This window comes from Strix uralensis, chromosome 13 (genome assembly GCF_047716275.1).
Source record: "Strix uralensis isolate ZFMK-TIS-50842 chromosome 13, bStrUra1, whole genome shotgun sequence".
NCBI classification, from domain to species: Eukaryota; Metazoa; Chordata; class Aves; order Strigiformes; family Strigidae; genus Strix; species Strix uralensis.
Genome location: NC_133984.1, coordinates 9773854 through 9788050, shown reverse-complemented (window position 1 = coordinate 9788050; position 14197 = coordinate 9773854). Strand labels below are relative to the sequence as shown.

General features: G+C 45.8%; 1 protein-coding gene and 1 long non-coding RNA gene across 4 annotated transcripts; one reads left to right on the top strand and one right to left on the bottom strand.

Moving 5' to 3' along the window:
• Positions 1-475: 475 nt before the first annotated feature.
• RAP2C (RAP2C, member of RAS oncogene family) lies at positions 476-10622 on the bottom strand. 3 transcript variants are annotated; one of them, XR_012630675.1, is made up of 5 exons: positions 10548-10622; positions 10063-10473; positions 7933-8252; positions 2839-2960; positions 476-1653 (listed from the first exon to the last, which is right to left on the bottom strand). XR_012630675.1 is itself a non-coding variant. In XM_074882437.1 (4 exons), the coding sequence occupies exons 2-3, from the start codon at positions 10333-10335 to the stop codon at positions 7974-7976; spliced, it is 552 nt and encodes a 183-aa protein (XP_074738538.1). In that variant the 5' UTR covers positions 10336-10473; positions 10548-10622; the 3' UTR covers positions 476-2960; positions 7933-7973. The 3 variants fall into 3 exon arrangements, 2 of the variants coding, with proteins under 2 accessions (XP_074738538.1, XP_074738539.1); XM_074882437.1 differs by having other exon boundaries at positions 476-2960; XM_074882438.1 differs by lacking the exon at positions 10548-10622 and having other exon boundaries at positions 476-2960; positions 10063-10504.
• A 257-nt stretch (positions 10623-10879) lies between these two features.
• Positions 10880-11875, top strand: LOC141949274 (uncharacterized). Its single transcript, XR_012630714.1, has 2 exons — positions 10880-11035; positions 11441-11875. It is a non-coding gene; the product is annotated as an uncharacterized LOC141949274 (long non-coding RNA).
• Positions 11876-14197: the final 2322 nt, after the last annotated feature.

Sequence of the window (14197 nt, the reverse complement as noted above, 5' to 3'; positions counted from 1 at the left end):
CATGGTGGACAGCAGCTAGAGAGACACTGTAAGATGATGCCAGGACCGACAGGCATTGCCGTCTTCATACACACAATAGTCTATATTAAAAATAAGAATATTAAAGACAAACACGGATAATCATTTTGAACAAAGCTTTGCCACACCAGCCTGTGAGGAGAGACACCATCGCTGCTATGAAGCGGCTCCCCAGCCCATAGTAGTCCCAGCCTTGTGCAGGAAGATAACGCACAGCCCCTTCTCCCCCTCCTCTCTACTCAGAGCACCTGAGACTGTGAGCTTTGCACCCACTCTGGGCACAGCTGTACACCCTGTTTCCCCAAGCCAGGAGGAGTCATTCATGACAATTCAGATGCAGTTACTATGTTTAGAATAACCAGTACCTCAATAAAAAAAATAAAAACAAACAACCCACAAAACAGCTTGTCCATTCAGCCTACTTCAGAAGAAATCGAACACAGACTCGTCACCCCGGTTTGGTAATACAGGTATCTATTTTATTAAAAAAGTTACAAACAGGTGGACTGTAGGGTTGTCTTACAAAATGACAAGAATGAATTCTACTGGAAAAAACTTTTTACAAAGCATTATAGGTAATTGTTCCATTTTTGCACTTGTTATTCCAGATTTTATCTATCACTGATAAAGATACAGTACATTAGATACATGATGTTAGGTTACATTTTTATTTGTAGAGCCCTACTGCAGTGATTTGAACAACTCCTAAACAGATGCCATAGTAAAGACAATACATATTGCATTTATTAGCCTCTTACTCTAATAAGCAACTTCACATGCAATCTATTGAGAAAGCCTAAAATAACTTTTGGTCCCTTTTTCCCCCCAAAGTGTGCTGAAGAAACCATCTCTCTTTTTCCCAGTCCTGTCACTCTAAGCTAGTTCAAGTTTTTTAAGTTTTTTTTTCTTTTTTTTTTTTTTTTTTGCGCTGAGGTCAATGAAAATGAACACTGGTTTGATAACTACCCATAGGAATGAACCACTGGTTAATATTAACCAACTTTTTCTGCCTTAGACAAAGGAAAACTAAGATCTTTATGAATTACTTTTATTTCCTATTACTTCCTTACAACCTACAAAAAAGATCAACAACCATCACTTATAAAAAAAATCTACTTTGAATACAAGGTTTGGTTTAATTCTGATATTAAAGTGCAAACCTAAGTATTAGCCTCAGCCTGTTTATAAAGTTTGTACAAACAGGGGAAAAAAAAAAAATTTCAAGTAACCCCACAGGAAAAAAACATAAATCAGGTGTTTCAATACTCAAGCAGAAAACCTGGTGTCCTCTTCTTTTCAGGATTCAAATTCAACACTGAATGTAGACTCAGAATCTTTATTTCTGCTAACACTGTAAAGTCAGCCTGCATTATTACCAATAAAACACATTAATATTGAGATACTGTACCGGTGATCTTTTATTGTTTTAAATGCCATCATCCACAATACAATTCGTGAGTTTTCAACTGCTTAACCTCATATATCCATCACTGCTTTTACTGGAGCTTTTCTCAAAGTTATTTAGCTATTGCAGGGAAAGAATGTACATTTCTAGAAGCATGTTCAAATGACTAAAGCTGGGCTCCTAAAAACCTAGAACTTTGGTGCAGTAGGTGAGCTGCAGTTATTAAATTTCTGCAAAAAAAAAATTACACATTTTAAACCACTGCTAGAAAAAGCTCTCATGTATGCAACATGTTAATAAAACTGAACAAAAAGATTTCATCTGTTCTTTGTACATTTCCATTCTGCTCTTTATACCTGTGTTATTGTTAAAATTTTCAAGTATTCAGAGATAATGTTGATCAGGTAAACAATAAGGAAGGCAATGGCTGTTTAAAGCACGCTTGCAGTTAGTATCACTGAAACCTGGTGCTTTTCCCCTTGTTACACCAACTCGTCTCTAGTATTAAACTTGTTTATTGGGAAAAAAAAACAAACTAAAAAGCAATTTGTGACAGTGCAAGAAAAACTTTAACAAATATTGCTTTAAAATATTATTCAGAAAGACAAATATTAGGAACTATAAAATGTAAAGTGATCTTATTTGCATTAGATTTACATGTGCAGAGGTCTACTAGATGTCTCAATGTGCCAGGCAAAGCTGAGCTGACTGACTAGGCATACAGCCCATTTTGAAGGATACATTATCCCTTTTCAAAGGCATAAAGAAACTATTTGTAAACAAGAAAGTTTAGAAACTCAGCAGAAGGAAAAGCGTGCTGCCATTTTTCAATGCTACAATTGTAATTTTTGATCAAATGAGTTTAAGAAACCCATGATTGCAAGAAAAGAAACATCAGCTGGAGACTTTACACCCCATTCCAAGTAATCCCTGTTGTGAAATCGGACCAGTTACAACACAATATCACAGCTGCATTTGCCAAGAAAAGGGATACTACATCCATACAACAGAGGTGCCTTCAGTATCTTTTCATGACACTGTCACACGTAAACAAAAAGTCTCAAAGAATGACCAGCTACATTGTAGGAGAAAACTTTGCAAATAGAAATAAGCACTGATGCGAGGTAATATACAGAAGTAACCATTTGTTTAAGGCTCAATTTATTCTCCATTAAAACTCTCTTCTTTTAAAAGGCATTGAGTAGGTAATACTGAGTTTAAGTATTTAATAAATACAAGTTCAGAAATTGATTAAAGAAATCAATTAAAATATTAAAAATGAACTCTTGCATATTAGCCATTATATGAACTTAGAAAGCTATAAAAGGACTGATAGATAAAGAACAGATTTTTAAACTTATGGTAAACATGCTAAGCATTCCGATTAAGGTGTGTGGATCCTGGAGGCCACCAACCTTATGCACTTAGATGTATGGCAATGTGCTGTAATAGAGACAGGTTTACCAAGGCTCAGCTCTGCAACCTGGGCTGAAAGTTCTCCAAAGCAGCATCTGTGCAAGTTTCCTCTGAGTTTTATCTGCAATTTAAACAAAATAACTAATGAGAGCCATATTCAATATACATTCAAAGTGAACTCAGCCTCTGCCACAGTGTGCAACAGCTGGTTTTCCACACTGAGCTCCAAAGCTTTACACAGAAGCATTCTCATAGTTCTCCCCCTCTAATTCTGGTAATAGAAGAGGCAAGCAGATAACAACTTAACTGCTATTAACTTTGTAACAGCTGTGAGATACTAAATTGCTTCTAAAGACCTGAAACAGCTAGGAAATTCAAGTTCTCCTGTGGGAAGATACATACACCAGGCTTTGCATTGGTGGTGAGGAGGCACTACATCACGCAGTAACACGACACAGTGGCATTTTGCACAAGTTCTGGGAACAGGTAGAGGAGCCAACTAATTCAGTTTTGACAGCAGAGTTTTCAGCATTCAGATCCTGTAAATTACCACTAAAAAAACCCCTTAGCATTCATCAGACTCAGCAGGGACAGAACTCTATGCCACTGTTCTCAATCAAGCATGCAAATGTAAGTAGTGTTACGAATGCGACCAATACATCTTTGTATTTCTGGTAACTTGCCTGCACTTCACAAGATCTATCTGCAGGGATATCCTAAAAGCCTCAGTCGAAGCTCAATGCCTGTAGAAACCTGTCTTTCATATGCACTTGCATAGACTTCACTGAAGCTTGGTGCTTGGCTTTTCAGGGATTTTGATGAGTCTTCTCTATTCTTGAAGACATTTCTTCATAGGAGTCAGGACTTTGTCTCCTACCATATAATTTTTTTCAGCTGTTGATTTGGTCTCAATTAACAGCTTGTCACAACAGAGTGCTCTGACACTGTTAGAGTTCCCCTTCTTGCCTAACAACTGGTCACCCCTAACATTCAGGAGCAGTACTCCTGTACTGACAGGAGCAAACAGGCCAGGTTTTGCTTGCTTGTTTTTATGTTTTACAGCTAACATTAATTCTCACCCAGTCGGGTGAACACATGCGCCCCCACACACTGTTGCTGGTCCACAAGTTTAAGATGGGGAGGATCCCAATCCCTGTGCTGTCAAAACAGCAAACAAACATTTAGGTTTGAACAGGGATGGATTAGACCTGCTTAACAGGTGTTTTATCTTCGCTTAGAGCACAGGAGAGGCAAGCCATACAGCACAGCTCCTCATCCTACCAGAGTTAGATCCATCCCAAAACTTCACCAAAATTCAGCATCCAGTGCTGTGGCCAGGGAAGAACTGCTGGGGACAGTAAGAACAGAGAAAGCAAGTAATGGTATTTTCCTCCACATGCTCTTTCAGCATCCCTGTATTTGCAGGTTAGGGACCTCCCAATTCAGATTTCTCATCTTCCCGTTTAACTTGTACTTAGTTACTACAACTAGCATCATATAGTACCTTATCCAGCTTTACTTGCACATGAAATTTCTATAGCACTCTCTAGTCTCTTCTGTGAGCAGGCAGGAGAGAGGACGATGTTAGACAATCTAGTAGGATAGATTTGTCTGTGTTGCATAGTCACGCAGACCAGAAGACAGTATACTTTCAGGTTTTATCCCTAAAGCAGAGTACTCTTCCTTCAGTGCTTGCTAACATCAGTTACTCATGAATGGAGGGGACAGAAATCACTAATCAGCATCGATCTTTCAGCCCAATATTAAGGTGTTCCCAATCTGATTAGTACCTCTACAGAAAACCTTTTAACACCCCAGTGCTGTAACAGGTGCCATATCTTAAAGATTTAAAATACAAAACACTGCCATACTGAAAATTCAAGAGAAATACTGGAGGGAACAGAGAGCAGCTACTGAAAATCTCACATCTCTGAATGCAATAATGAAATGACAGAAGACCACTGCAGAGACAGGAAAGGGGAGGGGGGGGAAACAGGATGCAAGAACAACACACATTTTTAAAAGGAACTATGGGCTATCCTGATTATGCAGTTATGTTCCATCCTTCATTTCACTCAAGGCAGCTGACTGGAACAGTAATTTAAGCAAGTGCTACTCAAAAATGTTGTGAAAGAACCTACACAACATCATACTTGGCAGATATGTTGAGGTATCAGTACCAAAAAGAGGTAAGTGGTACCTGCTAGTTAAAACTGACACTGAAACAGCTTTCGATAAAAACAGGTCCCGCATATAATCCACCCCCACCCCTCCCATTGGTTTCTCCATCAGAACTGCAGAGACACAAACTGCTTCTACGTACTTCATTCTGAACTAACTGATCCAGACCTAAGACCCCTCCTGGACACAGACAGGCAAAGGAACTCAGAGATGATGAAGACTATGCTAGGACAGAGCTGTAGTTCAAGCCCACTTCCTACACACAGCTTTTCAGACAGCTGGTTCCACTTCCTCTGTTTCACTGTACCTAGGAGGCATCGCTGCTAAAGCAGATGTTTGAGAAGCAGCAATTGTTCCCTGGATCACAGATAAGCTGAAGAATTACAAAGCTGATTACAGCTATCACAAGACACCATCAGCAGCTCTCCTACACTAGAGAACATTAGACAGAAATTAGCAGGCAGCAAAGGCTTATCATAAAGTTAATGAGATCCTACACCTACTCAATCAAAGAACAAGGAATGGGAGCCAGAAAGAAGAAAATATCCCAAAAGTGTGAGGCTGAAATGAAAGATAGGGAGCATAAAGCCTGTGAAAAGCCTGGATGAGTAATAGAAGTTCCAGACATGGTGAGATCTGGACTGAATAGGAACCTGCTTAGGAAGGAAAGAATGACTTGTTTTGCAAAGGTGATGAGATTACACTGGGCAGAAGCAGCATCTCCTAGAAGCAAGGAAGTACTTTGCTGCTAGAGGCTTGATGTGACATTATGAGCTAGGCAGAATGAAGGAGGGGAACTCTGTATTACAGAAGCTTAGGATCCTCTATCTCAAGAGATCACAAAGACACAAGAATACAGATGTTTCTTCTGAAACAAGAGCATGCTTTGCTTAAGAAACACATCAAATCAAAACGCATAATTTAGGACTCAAAGGAATACCATATGGCCCTGCCCCCCACCTCAATTTCACCTTTAAGATGAAACTTGATCCAGAACCAGCCAGTTTACAAGCTTACAAAACCAGCTTACAAAGAAGCCTCCCTTAGAAGTAACCAATTCTGGAAGTACAGATTTCATGGATAAAGGGCCTGATTTTGTCAGAGTTGAAGACAGCAACCTGCACAAAATGAACCACTAGTAGTCCAGGGCATTGCTATGACCTTTGGCATGATACTTTTTAATTCCAGACACTCTTATTTGTGAAGCTGCCTTACAACTAGCTGAAACTTTTCATTACTATAAGTGACTCAAGATACTAGCCCCATAAGCACTTAATTAAAAAAGCAATAATTATTTTGATTTACTCCTTCCTATAACCCTATAAAAGGCTCTGCAGGTGTTGGGGATTAGTGTACAAGGAAAGACTTTGTTTGTATTTTTCCTCTGTTCCAATACAAGCAGTTTGCTCAACTTCCAGCAAGCAAATCTTGAACTTACACACACACCACTTACACAGTGACAGCAGCCTTTCCTTATTTCACAGAACTGGAGATAAAAACATCAGGTATTATCTTTAGTTTGACAGTGCTAGGGTCATGAGTATCTAAAATTTTACATTCACAAAGCACTTGATAACAATCTCAAAGACAAGCTTTGAGACTTCACTCTCTGACCTTGCACTCAAGATTAAAGAGCATACATAGTCCAAAGCTTCCAGTAATAACCTATTTTCCCTCTTGTCACTCAGACACAAAAAGCTCCTTTGAGTCAAGCAAGAGTTACTAACATGGCAGTCAGAGCCTAAGCCTCAATCAGTGCTGCTGTCAAGAGGGGCAGTTCTTTCCCCTGAATTTTCATGTCCTCCCTTATCCCTGCACTCGCCCTCAGAGATCCCACTGGGTTATTTGCCAGAACAGGTCCAACAGACAACTGCAGGTCTGATGGACCAGCTGGCTGCACGCAGAGCGTACCAACGATGTAGAAGAGCAGTAACATGGATTCAAGCCGACGGTGAAAAATAGACCCAAAAGGGCTAAGAGGAAAAACAAGAGGAGGGGGAGCCTAGAACCACCTCACACAGGAATGACAGCACTGCTGCATGCGGGGGAGGAGCAGATCCATTCACACAATTGGGTGAAAAACGTACTGAAAAAGCCCACCAGGTATGTGAGAGGCCAATAGGAGCTATCCTTCTGGAAAAAAAAAAAACCAAAATCAAATCAATACCCAAGACAGGAGAAGCTTTACAGAGGCCCCTCTGAAAACTGCACTCTTGCCACACCTCTTATGAGTCACTTGGAAAGAGTGGTGCATTGGGAAGCCATTTTATAGTGTTCTCTGCTCCAGAGATTTTAGATGAAGAGCACTTTGCACACATCCTTGACTGGTACGTGTGGGCTTCAGGCCACTCCTCACAACTCAGGGTGGTTGTCTTTTAAACTTATTCCACTGGTAAGGCAGAAATGTACTCTAAGTACATTCAGTTTCTGTACCATAGAATTTATGTTTAAAAAAAATAAGCTCAAAGTCTTCTCCGCAAAACTACTGGGAAACTTGGTCACAATAATCCCATTGAACTCCAAGGTAATTCCCATTACTTGAAAATAATTCAGATACCAACTACAGCCAATGAAGAAACCCACTGCAACATCACAAAACACCATTAAGGATAATGTAATGTCAAATACAGCACTGACAGTCAAAATAGGGGCAGATGAGATCATACACTTTGTCTCATTGTAAAATTACTGCAAGTAAATGCAATGTTCCCTGACTAAGCCTACTGAAGTAACACAAGAAGTCCCTTTGACTCAAGTAATCATGTGCAACCAAATGCACAAGCTTCCATCTCTTTCAGAGGAAGGCTACCTCCAGGTTAGACTACTTAATTTCAGACTCCCTGTCACACTTTATCTGCTCACTGCTTACAGCATGTTTATGCACCTCAATTAGTTATGACTGTTCCACCAACCTGCTCTGTATGGCCATGATTGAGGTTTTTCTTAATTTCTCTCACTGGACGATGCAAGTTGTACAACACTGATCTTGTTTTTCAGGCAGGGAGGCATAGTTCATTTGCCTGACGATCTCAGCAAACAGTTCATCCACCATTGTTTTGCTCTTGGCTGATGTCTCCATGAAGGGACAGCCCCACTCCTGAGCCAGGGCTCTGCCTTCTGCAGATAAGACCTCCCTCTCCGACTCCAGATCCACTTTATTCCCCACTAGGATCAGAGGAACTTTCTCGTATCTCTTCACCCGGACAATCTGGTCCCTCATCGGCTTGATGTCCTGATCAAACAATCCAACTGGTTAGTACATGTAAGTAATCACATGAAATTGCTATATAACCACTACAGAAGCACATTTTAATAATCCTCACATGCAACTGAACATTCAGAAGACATCTGAAGTCTTCTTAAGTTCATATTCATGCAGATCTAGAACTCAGAGAAAGTTTACTACCCATCTTTAATAAAAGTTATTCTTTATTTTATGTAAATGCATAGACATTTCATAACATGTATGCATATATACAAACAGAAAGTGACTACTGTACTCTAAGAACGACTTTTGGTTCTGCTAGAGGAAGGTACAGTATAGCTGCTTTGAAAGTTGATTTCAGTTTTCTGAAAAAAATTGTCTTGAGTCTAACAACCTGTAACATTAGCAGTAGGATGCCATTACACAATCATTTAGGAAGCTTGTGTTTAGGTTACAGCTTGAGAAAGCTAGCAATTTAAATAAAGTCTTCTCACTTCTAGAATGCTTAGAATAATTCATTGTGAACACATTTAATCACATGTAAGAAACCAAATTAGATGCTGTAAAGAGATTTTATTACCTAGAGATGCATTTATTCAAGTCTGAGCTAACATCGGGAGTTTACACTTGGAAGTCTGAGTCAGCCTCCTCTGCCCCCTGAGTGGTTTAAGTTACTATCAGTACTAGCAAGTTCTACAAATCCTTGCATAGTTCCAAGACAAAGCAATTTAAGCATTTGAAGTTACCACTCTGTAGAAGAACTGCAGAGAGTTTTTTACATTTACAGGCTTCAGAGTAAACATGCTATAGGCAGACAAGAATAATTAAATATTAACAGGGTGGATTACTAACTGTACATCCATTCCTCGAATACTGGGAATCACTGGTCCCCAAAATAGGCGAAAACAAAGGGAAAAACATCCCAATATCATTGCTGTCATCTTCCAAAGTGTGTCTTCAGCTTGACTCATGCTATTTCAAGGCCTCTGCTAAGATAAAGTTTAGCCTTCAGCAGAAGCAAACATACTGCTTCAGTGGGGGTGTGCAAGGTTTTGCCAAGCAGCTGGAACACACCCAACTCAGCAACTGAAGCCAACGCAGTAGTTGCAAATGCCTTCACCACATGCAGTGCTGCTAAATCCACTTATTCGCCAAAAATAAAGCCTAATTTCTAGAGGCAGCTTGGACCAGTTACTGGCCGAGAGTTTTAACAGTAGACATGAAAACCAGACCCACAAATTATTGCGTATGGCTTGCTTCTCCTCTCCAGTACACCACCTACGCTGTGAAAGCATCGAGCTTATGCTGGACAGGAATATATTTTGGGGAGAGAGGGCGGAAAATAGCAGCTTACTTAACAAGTCACAACTGCAGAACAATAAGAGTTTCTTCAAGACCAACTGAAGAAACATGCCTTTTAAGAAGGAGAGGGAAAAAGAAAGAAAAGAAAGGGGAAGTCTTGATTTTAATATGGACTGATTTCTTCATAAAAGGGGATTGCCAAAAGATTTCTATTAGGGAAGTGGGAGCAGGTCATTGTTCTCCAACACTGCGTGGGATTTAACAATGGTGGCACCCTGATAAGTACCTGCAAAGCAAGCAGTTTTCCACCAGGAAGCAGGGGTGGTAAACGCACTTTCAAGCGGGGCATTTCCACTTCTGCCCTTCCGGAGATAAAGAGCTTATACGCACACATGGCTAACCCTAAAACGGCCCCCCCGGCCCAGCGCCTTCCCCAGGGCGGGCACGGCCGCGTCCCAGGAGGGGACACGACGGGGCCAGCCGCCTCCCCGCCCCACCGAGCCGCCGCCTCCGCCCCGGGCCCGGGAGAGGTTACCTGGAAGGACTGCTGGTTGACCAGGCTGTAGACGAGGATGAAGCCCTGGCCGTTTTTGATGTAGAGATCGCGCATGGAGGCGAACTGCTCGGTACCCGCCGTGTCGAGGATCTCCAGCACCGAGGGGGACGAGTCCACCTCGATCTCCTTGCGGTAGAAGTCCTCGATGGTGGGGTCGTACTTCTCGATGAAGGTCCCGGTGACAAACTGCACCGTCAGGGCGGACTTCCCCACCCCCCCGCTGCCCAGCACCACCACCTTGTACTCCCGCATCGGGCCCCCGCAGCCGCTCGCCGCTCCCCCGCCGGGCCCGCCGCCGCGGCCCGGGCCTAGGGCAGGCGGCAGCGCGGCCCTCGCATAGCCCCGGCCCGCCTGAGGAGAAGGGCGAGGCCCCGCTGCTCCCGCGCCGTCCTGAGGGGAGAGACAGCCGTTAGGGCCCGGCCTGGCTCGGCCCCACCGCCGCCGCCCACCGCCCCGCTCCTTACCGCCGCGCCTCACTCCATCCCGCCGCGCCTCAACCGCGGGACCCGCCCGGCAGCAGCCGCCCCCACCCGGAAGGGTTATGCTGCGGCACCCGCGGCGCGCCCCTCCCCGCCGCCGTCCCCGGTCACTTCCGGCGCGGAGCCCCGGCAGCGCCGGCTGGGCACGCCCCGCCCCGCCCCGCGTCACCGCCCGGACGCTTAATGCGGGGGCACCCGCCGTGGGGGACGGGTTTGAGTGTGGCACCGAGGCAGCTCTGCTGCCTCCTCCTGTACCGGGGGGGACACGTTTGCGTGTAGCACCGAGGCGTCCTGCCCGCCTGGCCTCGGCGGGGGGATCCGCCCCAACATGGCGACTTCCAGCAGCCCCCGGGCGCTGCGGCGGAGCCATGCCCGGGCCGGGGGGCGAGGCGGCGTCCCCGGGCTCTGCGGCCACACACGCCTTCTCGATGTCCCCTCACGCCAGGCCCGGGAGGGCCGGATGTCCCCGCGGGGTGAGCGCAGGCCGCGCGGGCCCGGTTCGGCCGCCTGCTGCGAGGCCGAGCGGCTCCCGGGCTCCGGCGGCACCGGAGCCTCATTGGAGCCTTCCAGCACATAAATCATTCCCAATCATGGCAGAAGTTCCATAAAAAGGCAGTTTTCTTGAGGAGCGCCTTGGCCAACTCCTGCTCAGCACGCATTAACTCGAGAAAAACTCATCTCTGAGCTCCCTGCCGCGTTCGCTGCCGTGCGGTGGGGACAAGGGGGGTGCGGCCCTGGGGGGAAGGGGAGAGGGCCTGGGGCACAGGCAGTGGGCGGCGAGGGATGGAGAGAGGAAGTACAGTCATCGTGACTGCACATGCCTGAAAGCGTGCTGTAGATAAAGTGGGCTTACAAAAGGTGTTCTCTCTGCTTACAAGCCTCGTCCCGTACCTTACACCTTCCCGGCTGCAGCAGAAGACACCAGATCTCACCGCCTGGCTGTCATGTACTTCCCCTGCAGTTTCGCTTTTTCGTCCCGTTTCCTTGCCCCCGCAGCCCTTCGCCTGAGAAGCCTCCCAGCGCCGGCGCCAACCCCTCCGAACGACGAACGAGCGTGCGGTGGCTTCGGGGCGCTGCCGCCGGCCGGCAGCAGGTGTCAGCGACGGACCCAGCGGCCGCCGGGCTGAGCTCCGCGGGGCGGGGGGGAGCTGCCGCGCTCGGCCTCGCAGCGCGCCCAGGTGCATCCCCGGGCGCTTTCGGAATTGGCCCTGGCATTTCCCTCCGTCAGTGGATTTCCCCCCGTTGTTAAGTGGAAGTAAGTAAAAAGAGTAAACTGCTCTCCTCTTTCTGAAATAAAATCCCTCGGTCGCTTCAGACCTGACTCGATCATTTGCACGAAGCGTTCCCATTCCCACCCACAGGAGAAGCTGCCCTCTAATATAACCAAATTTGTTTCTGGGCACCAGGCTGCTGCTTCACAATTTCAGCAGACACGTGTGAGATGCAGGATTTGTCCCTTTCCTCTGTGCATCAGCCGTTTGAAATGCAGACACCGCTGTCTGTCTGTGTTATGTCTGTCCTGCGCTTCCAGCGGGTCCTAGAGAGGTGCCAGGTCAAGGCTAAGCATCACCCGAAGACATAGATAATATACTGTAGAGGTGGCTCTGCTTGTGGCTCTTTTCACAAATAGCATTATTTTATTAACTTTCCATAAAGAGAATATGTCCATCATGGGGAAAGCTCAGTGAGGACTTTTAGCCGCCAGAATTACATAAGTTACACCAAATTTGAGTCACTCTCCTTTATTACATGTAAGTAACAACCCTCCATCCCTTGCCATTGCCTCCACTACTGTTTTGTCAAGTGAATTGCTGGCATGAGGTAGACGTGCCTGGATGGAGGATATTCATGTGGCTGGTGAATCAGCTCAAAAATGTAAAAAGGTGAGCATTAAAACCGGCTGCCTCCTACTTCAGCCCTATTATAAATCATGAGTAGTTGCAAAGTACCTAATGCACTCAAGGTGCTCAGGATAAAGGAAAGATACAGTCGATTGCAGAGGAGCTTCCCATCTAATTTTAGCCATGACACAATCAGTGACAGTGACAAATGGGGGGGGAGGGAGAAAAGGGGCAAGGGAGGATGAGGGTGACAATAATGAGATTACACGGTCACTTAGGTTCATTATGCCCATGTCTTTGTGGCACTGCTGGTCCATTATGTTTGCGATGGGTGGAGGAATGACTAAGGGAGAGGAATCAGGGCAAAGAGCACAGCGATGGGGAAAGGGGAAGGAAAAACAAATACATTTTTGTGCAATTCGATTTAACCAGCAATGCCTCACTCTTGGGCTGAATGGACAGCCCAAGCCAGTGGGCGCACGATTGAGAACCTGGATTTTTTTTTCCTCCAGGTGCGTAATCAGTATCAACTGGGATTCCCAGAGATTTATTTCCTAACTCACAGCACTTCATACCTGGCCATACAAGTCTACAGCTGAAAAAAAAGGCCGATCCTTAAGACGAGTCATTCCCTTCATTAAACAGTTTGCACAGCTCTTTCACCGCCTTGTACGCTACCACGTACTTGGAGCCACAAAAATAGCTGGTGATGTAAAAGGTTTTGAAACTCCGGATGGGAATAGCTGCTTCTGCCATAAATGGCCAAGCCCTGAGCCAGCCACCTCCTGCCGATACCGCCGCTCGGCCACTCCCTTGCTATCACCATCTCCGTCCCGGTGAGGTGTGGCACATCCCGGGTCAAAGGCCTGATTTAATCTCTCCTGCCACTTTCTCCCTGGCTTCTGCCAAGGAGAAAGGTGCAGAGCTCGGCCCTCAGCGCTGCCCCAAGAGGGTTTGCCCTGGCTCAGCAAAAAAAACCTCCCAAATGAGCATCTGGGCAGGATTTGACTGCTGCCAGAGCAGCTCTGTGCTGATGATGGACTCAGCTGCTCTGTGCTGTGCCCAGAGCCAGTAACAATAAAGCAGGCTCTTATTAAATTAACCTGCTAAGACACAGATCCTGCAGGGATGTTCAGAGAACAGACAGATGGCACAAACAAGGGCCAGGAATAATTGCAATCCCCATCTCACCAATGTGAGAGACAGATCCTCCCTGGTTCTGTGTCCGGTAGGGAGGCAGGAGGGATGGCAGGCAGCACCCTGAGGGGTGACAGAGGAGCATCCCCAAGCTCTGGAGGGAGCGAGGAGTCTGGAGCATCTCCTACAGATGCCAGCATGGGCCTGCACCACCTCCCACCAGTCAAAGCCTCCCCACCCCAGCCATGGCATGGACGCTGCCCGGCTGCTGCTGCCTCTTGCAGGCCGTCCACGCTGTCATTATCAACCAGCTCGCTGCTGTGACTCACTGTGGCTGCCCGAGCTATAACCCAAGTGCTTCTCGGCCAGGAAGCCTGCAGCGTGCTGCTGACTGAAGGCAGCTGGGCAGATACACAGCAGGGATAGCCTGGATTTCACCTAAATCACCATCTAGCTGGGCACATCATTTGTGTAAATACATGCAAAACCAGTTTAAGACCTAGTGCCGTTTCTTCTCCGCCTCTTCCAGCGGTTTTGCTAATCCACTTATGGTGCCTTACGGTGTTCAGCATGTAAGCTGCAGGGCAGGGACTGGCTTCTTGGGGCTTGTATGGCTCCCGGAGCACTGGGGGCTGCTCTCACATGTGGCTCTTTTGA

Coding starts and splice junctions, on each gene's coding strand:
- RAP2C (XM_074882437.1), bottom strand. CDS start 10,335: ATGCGGGAGTACAAGGTGGTGGTGCTGGGCAGCGGGGGGGTGGGGAAG. Junction 8,253..10,062: donor TCAACCAGCAGTCCTTCCAG/GTAACCTCTCCC, acceptor TTGTTTGATCAG/GACATCAAGCCGATGAGGGA.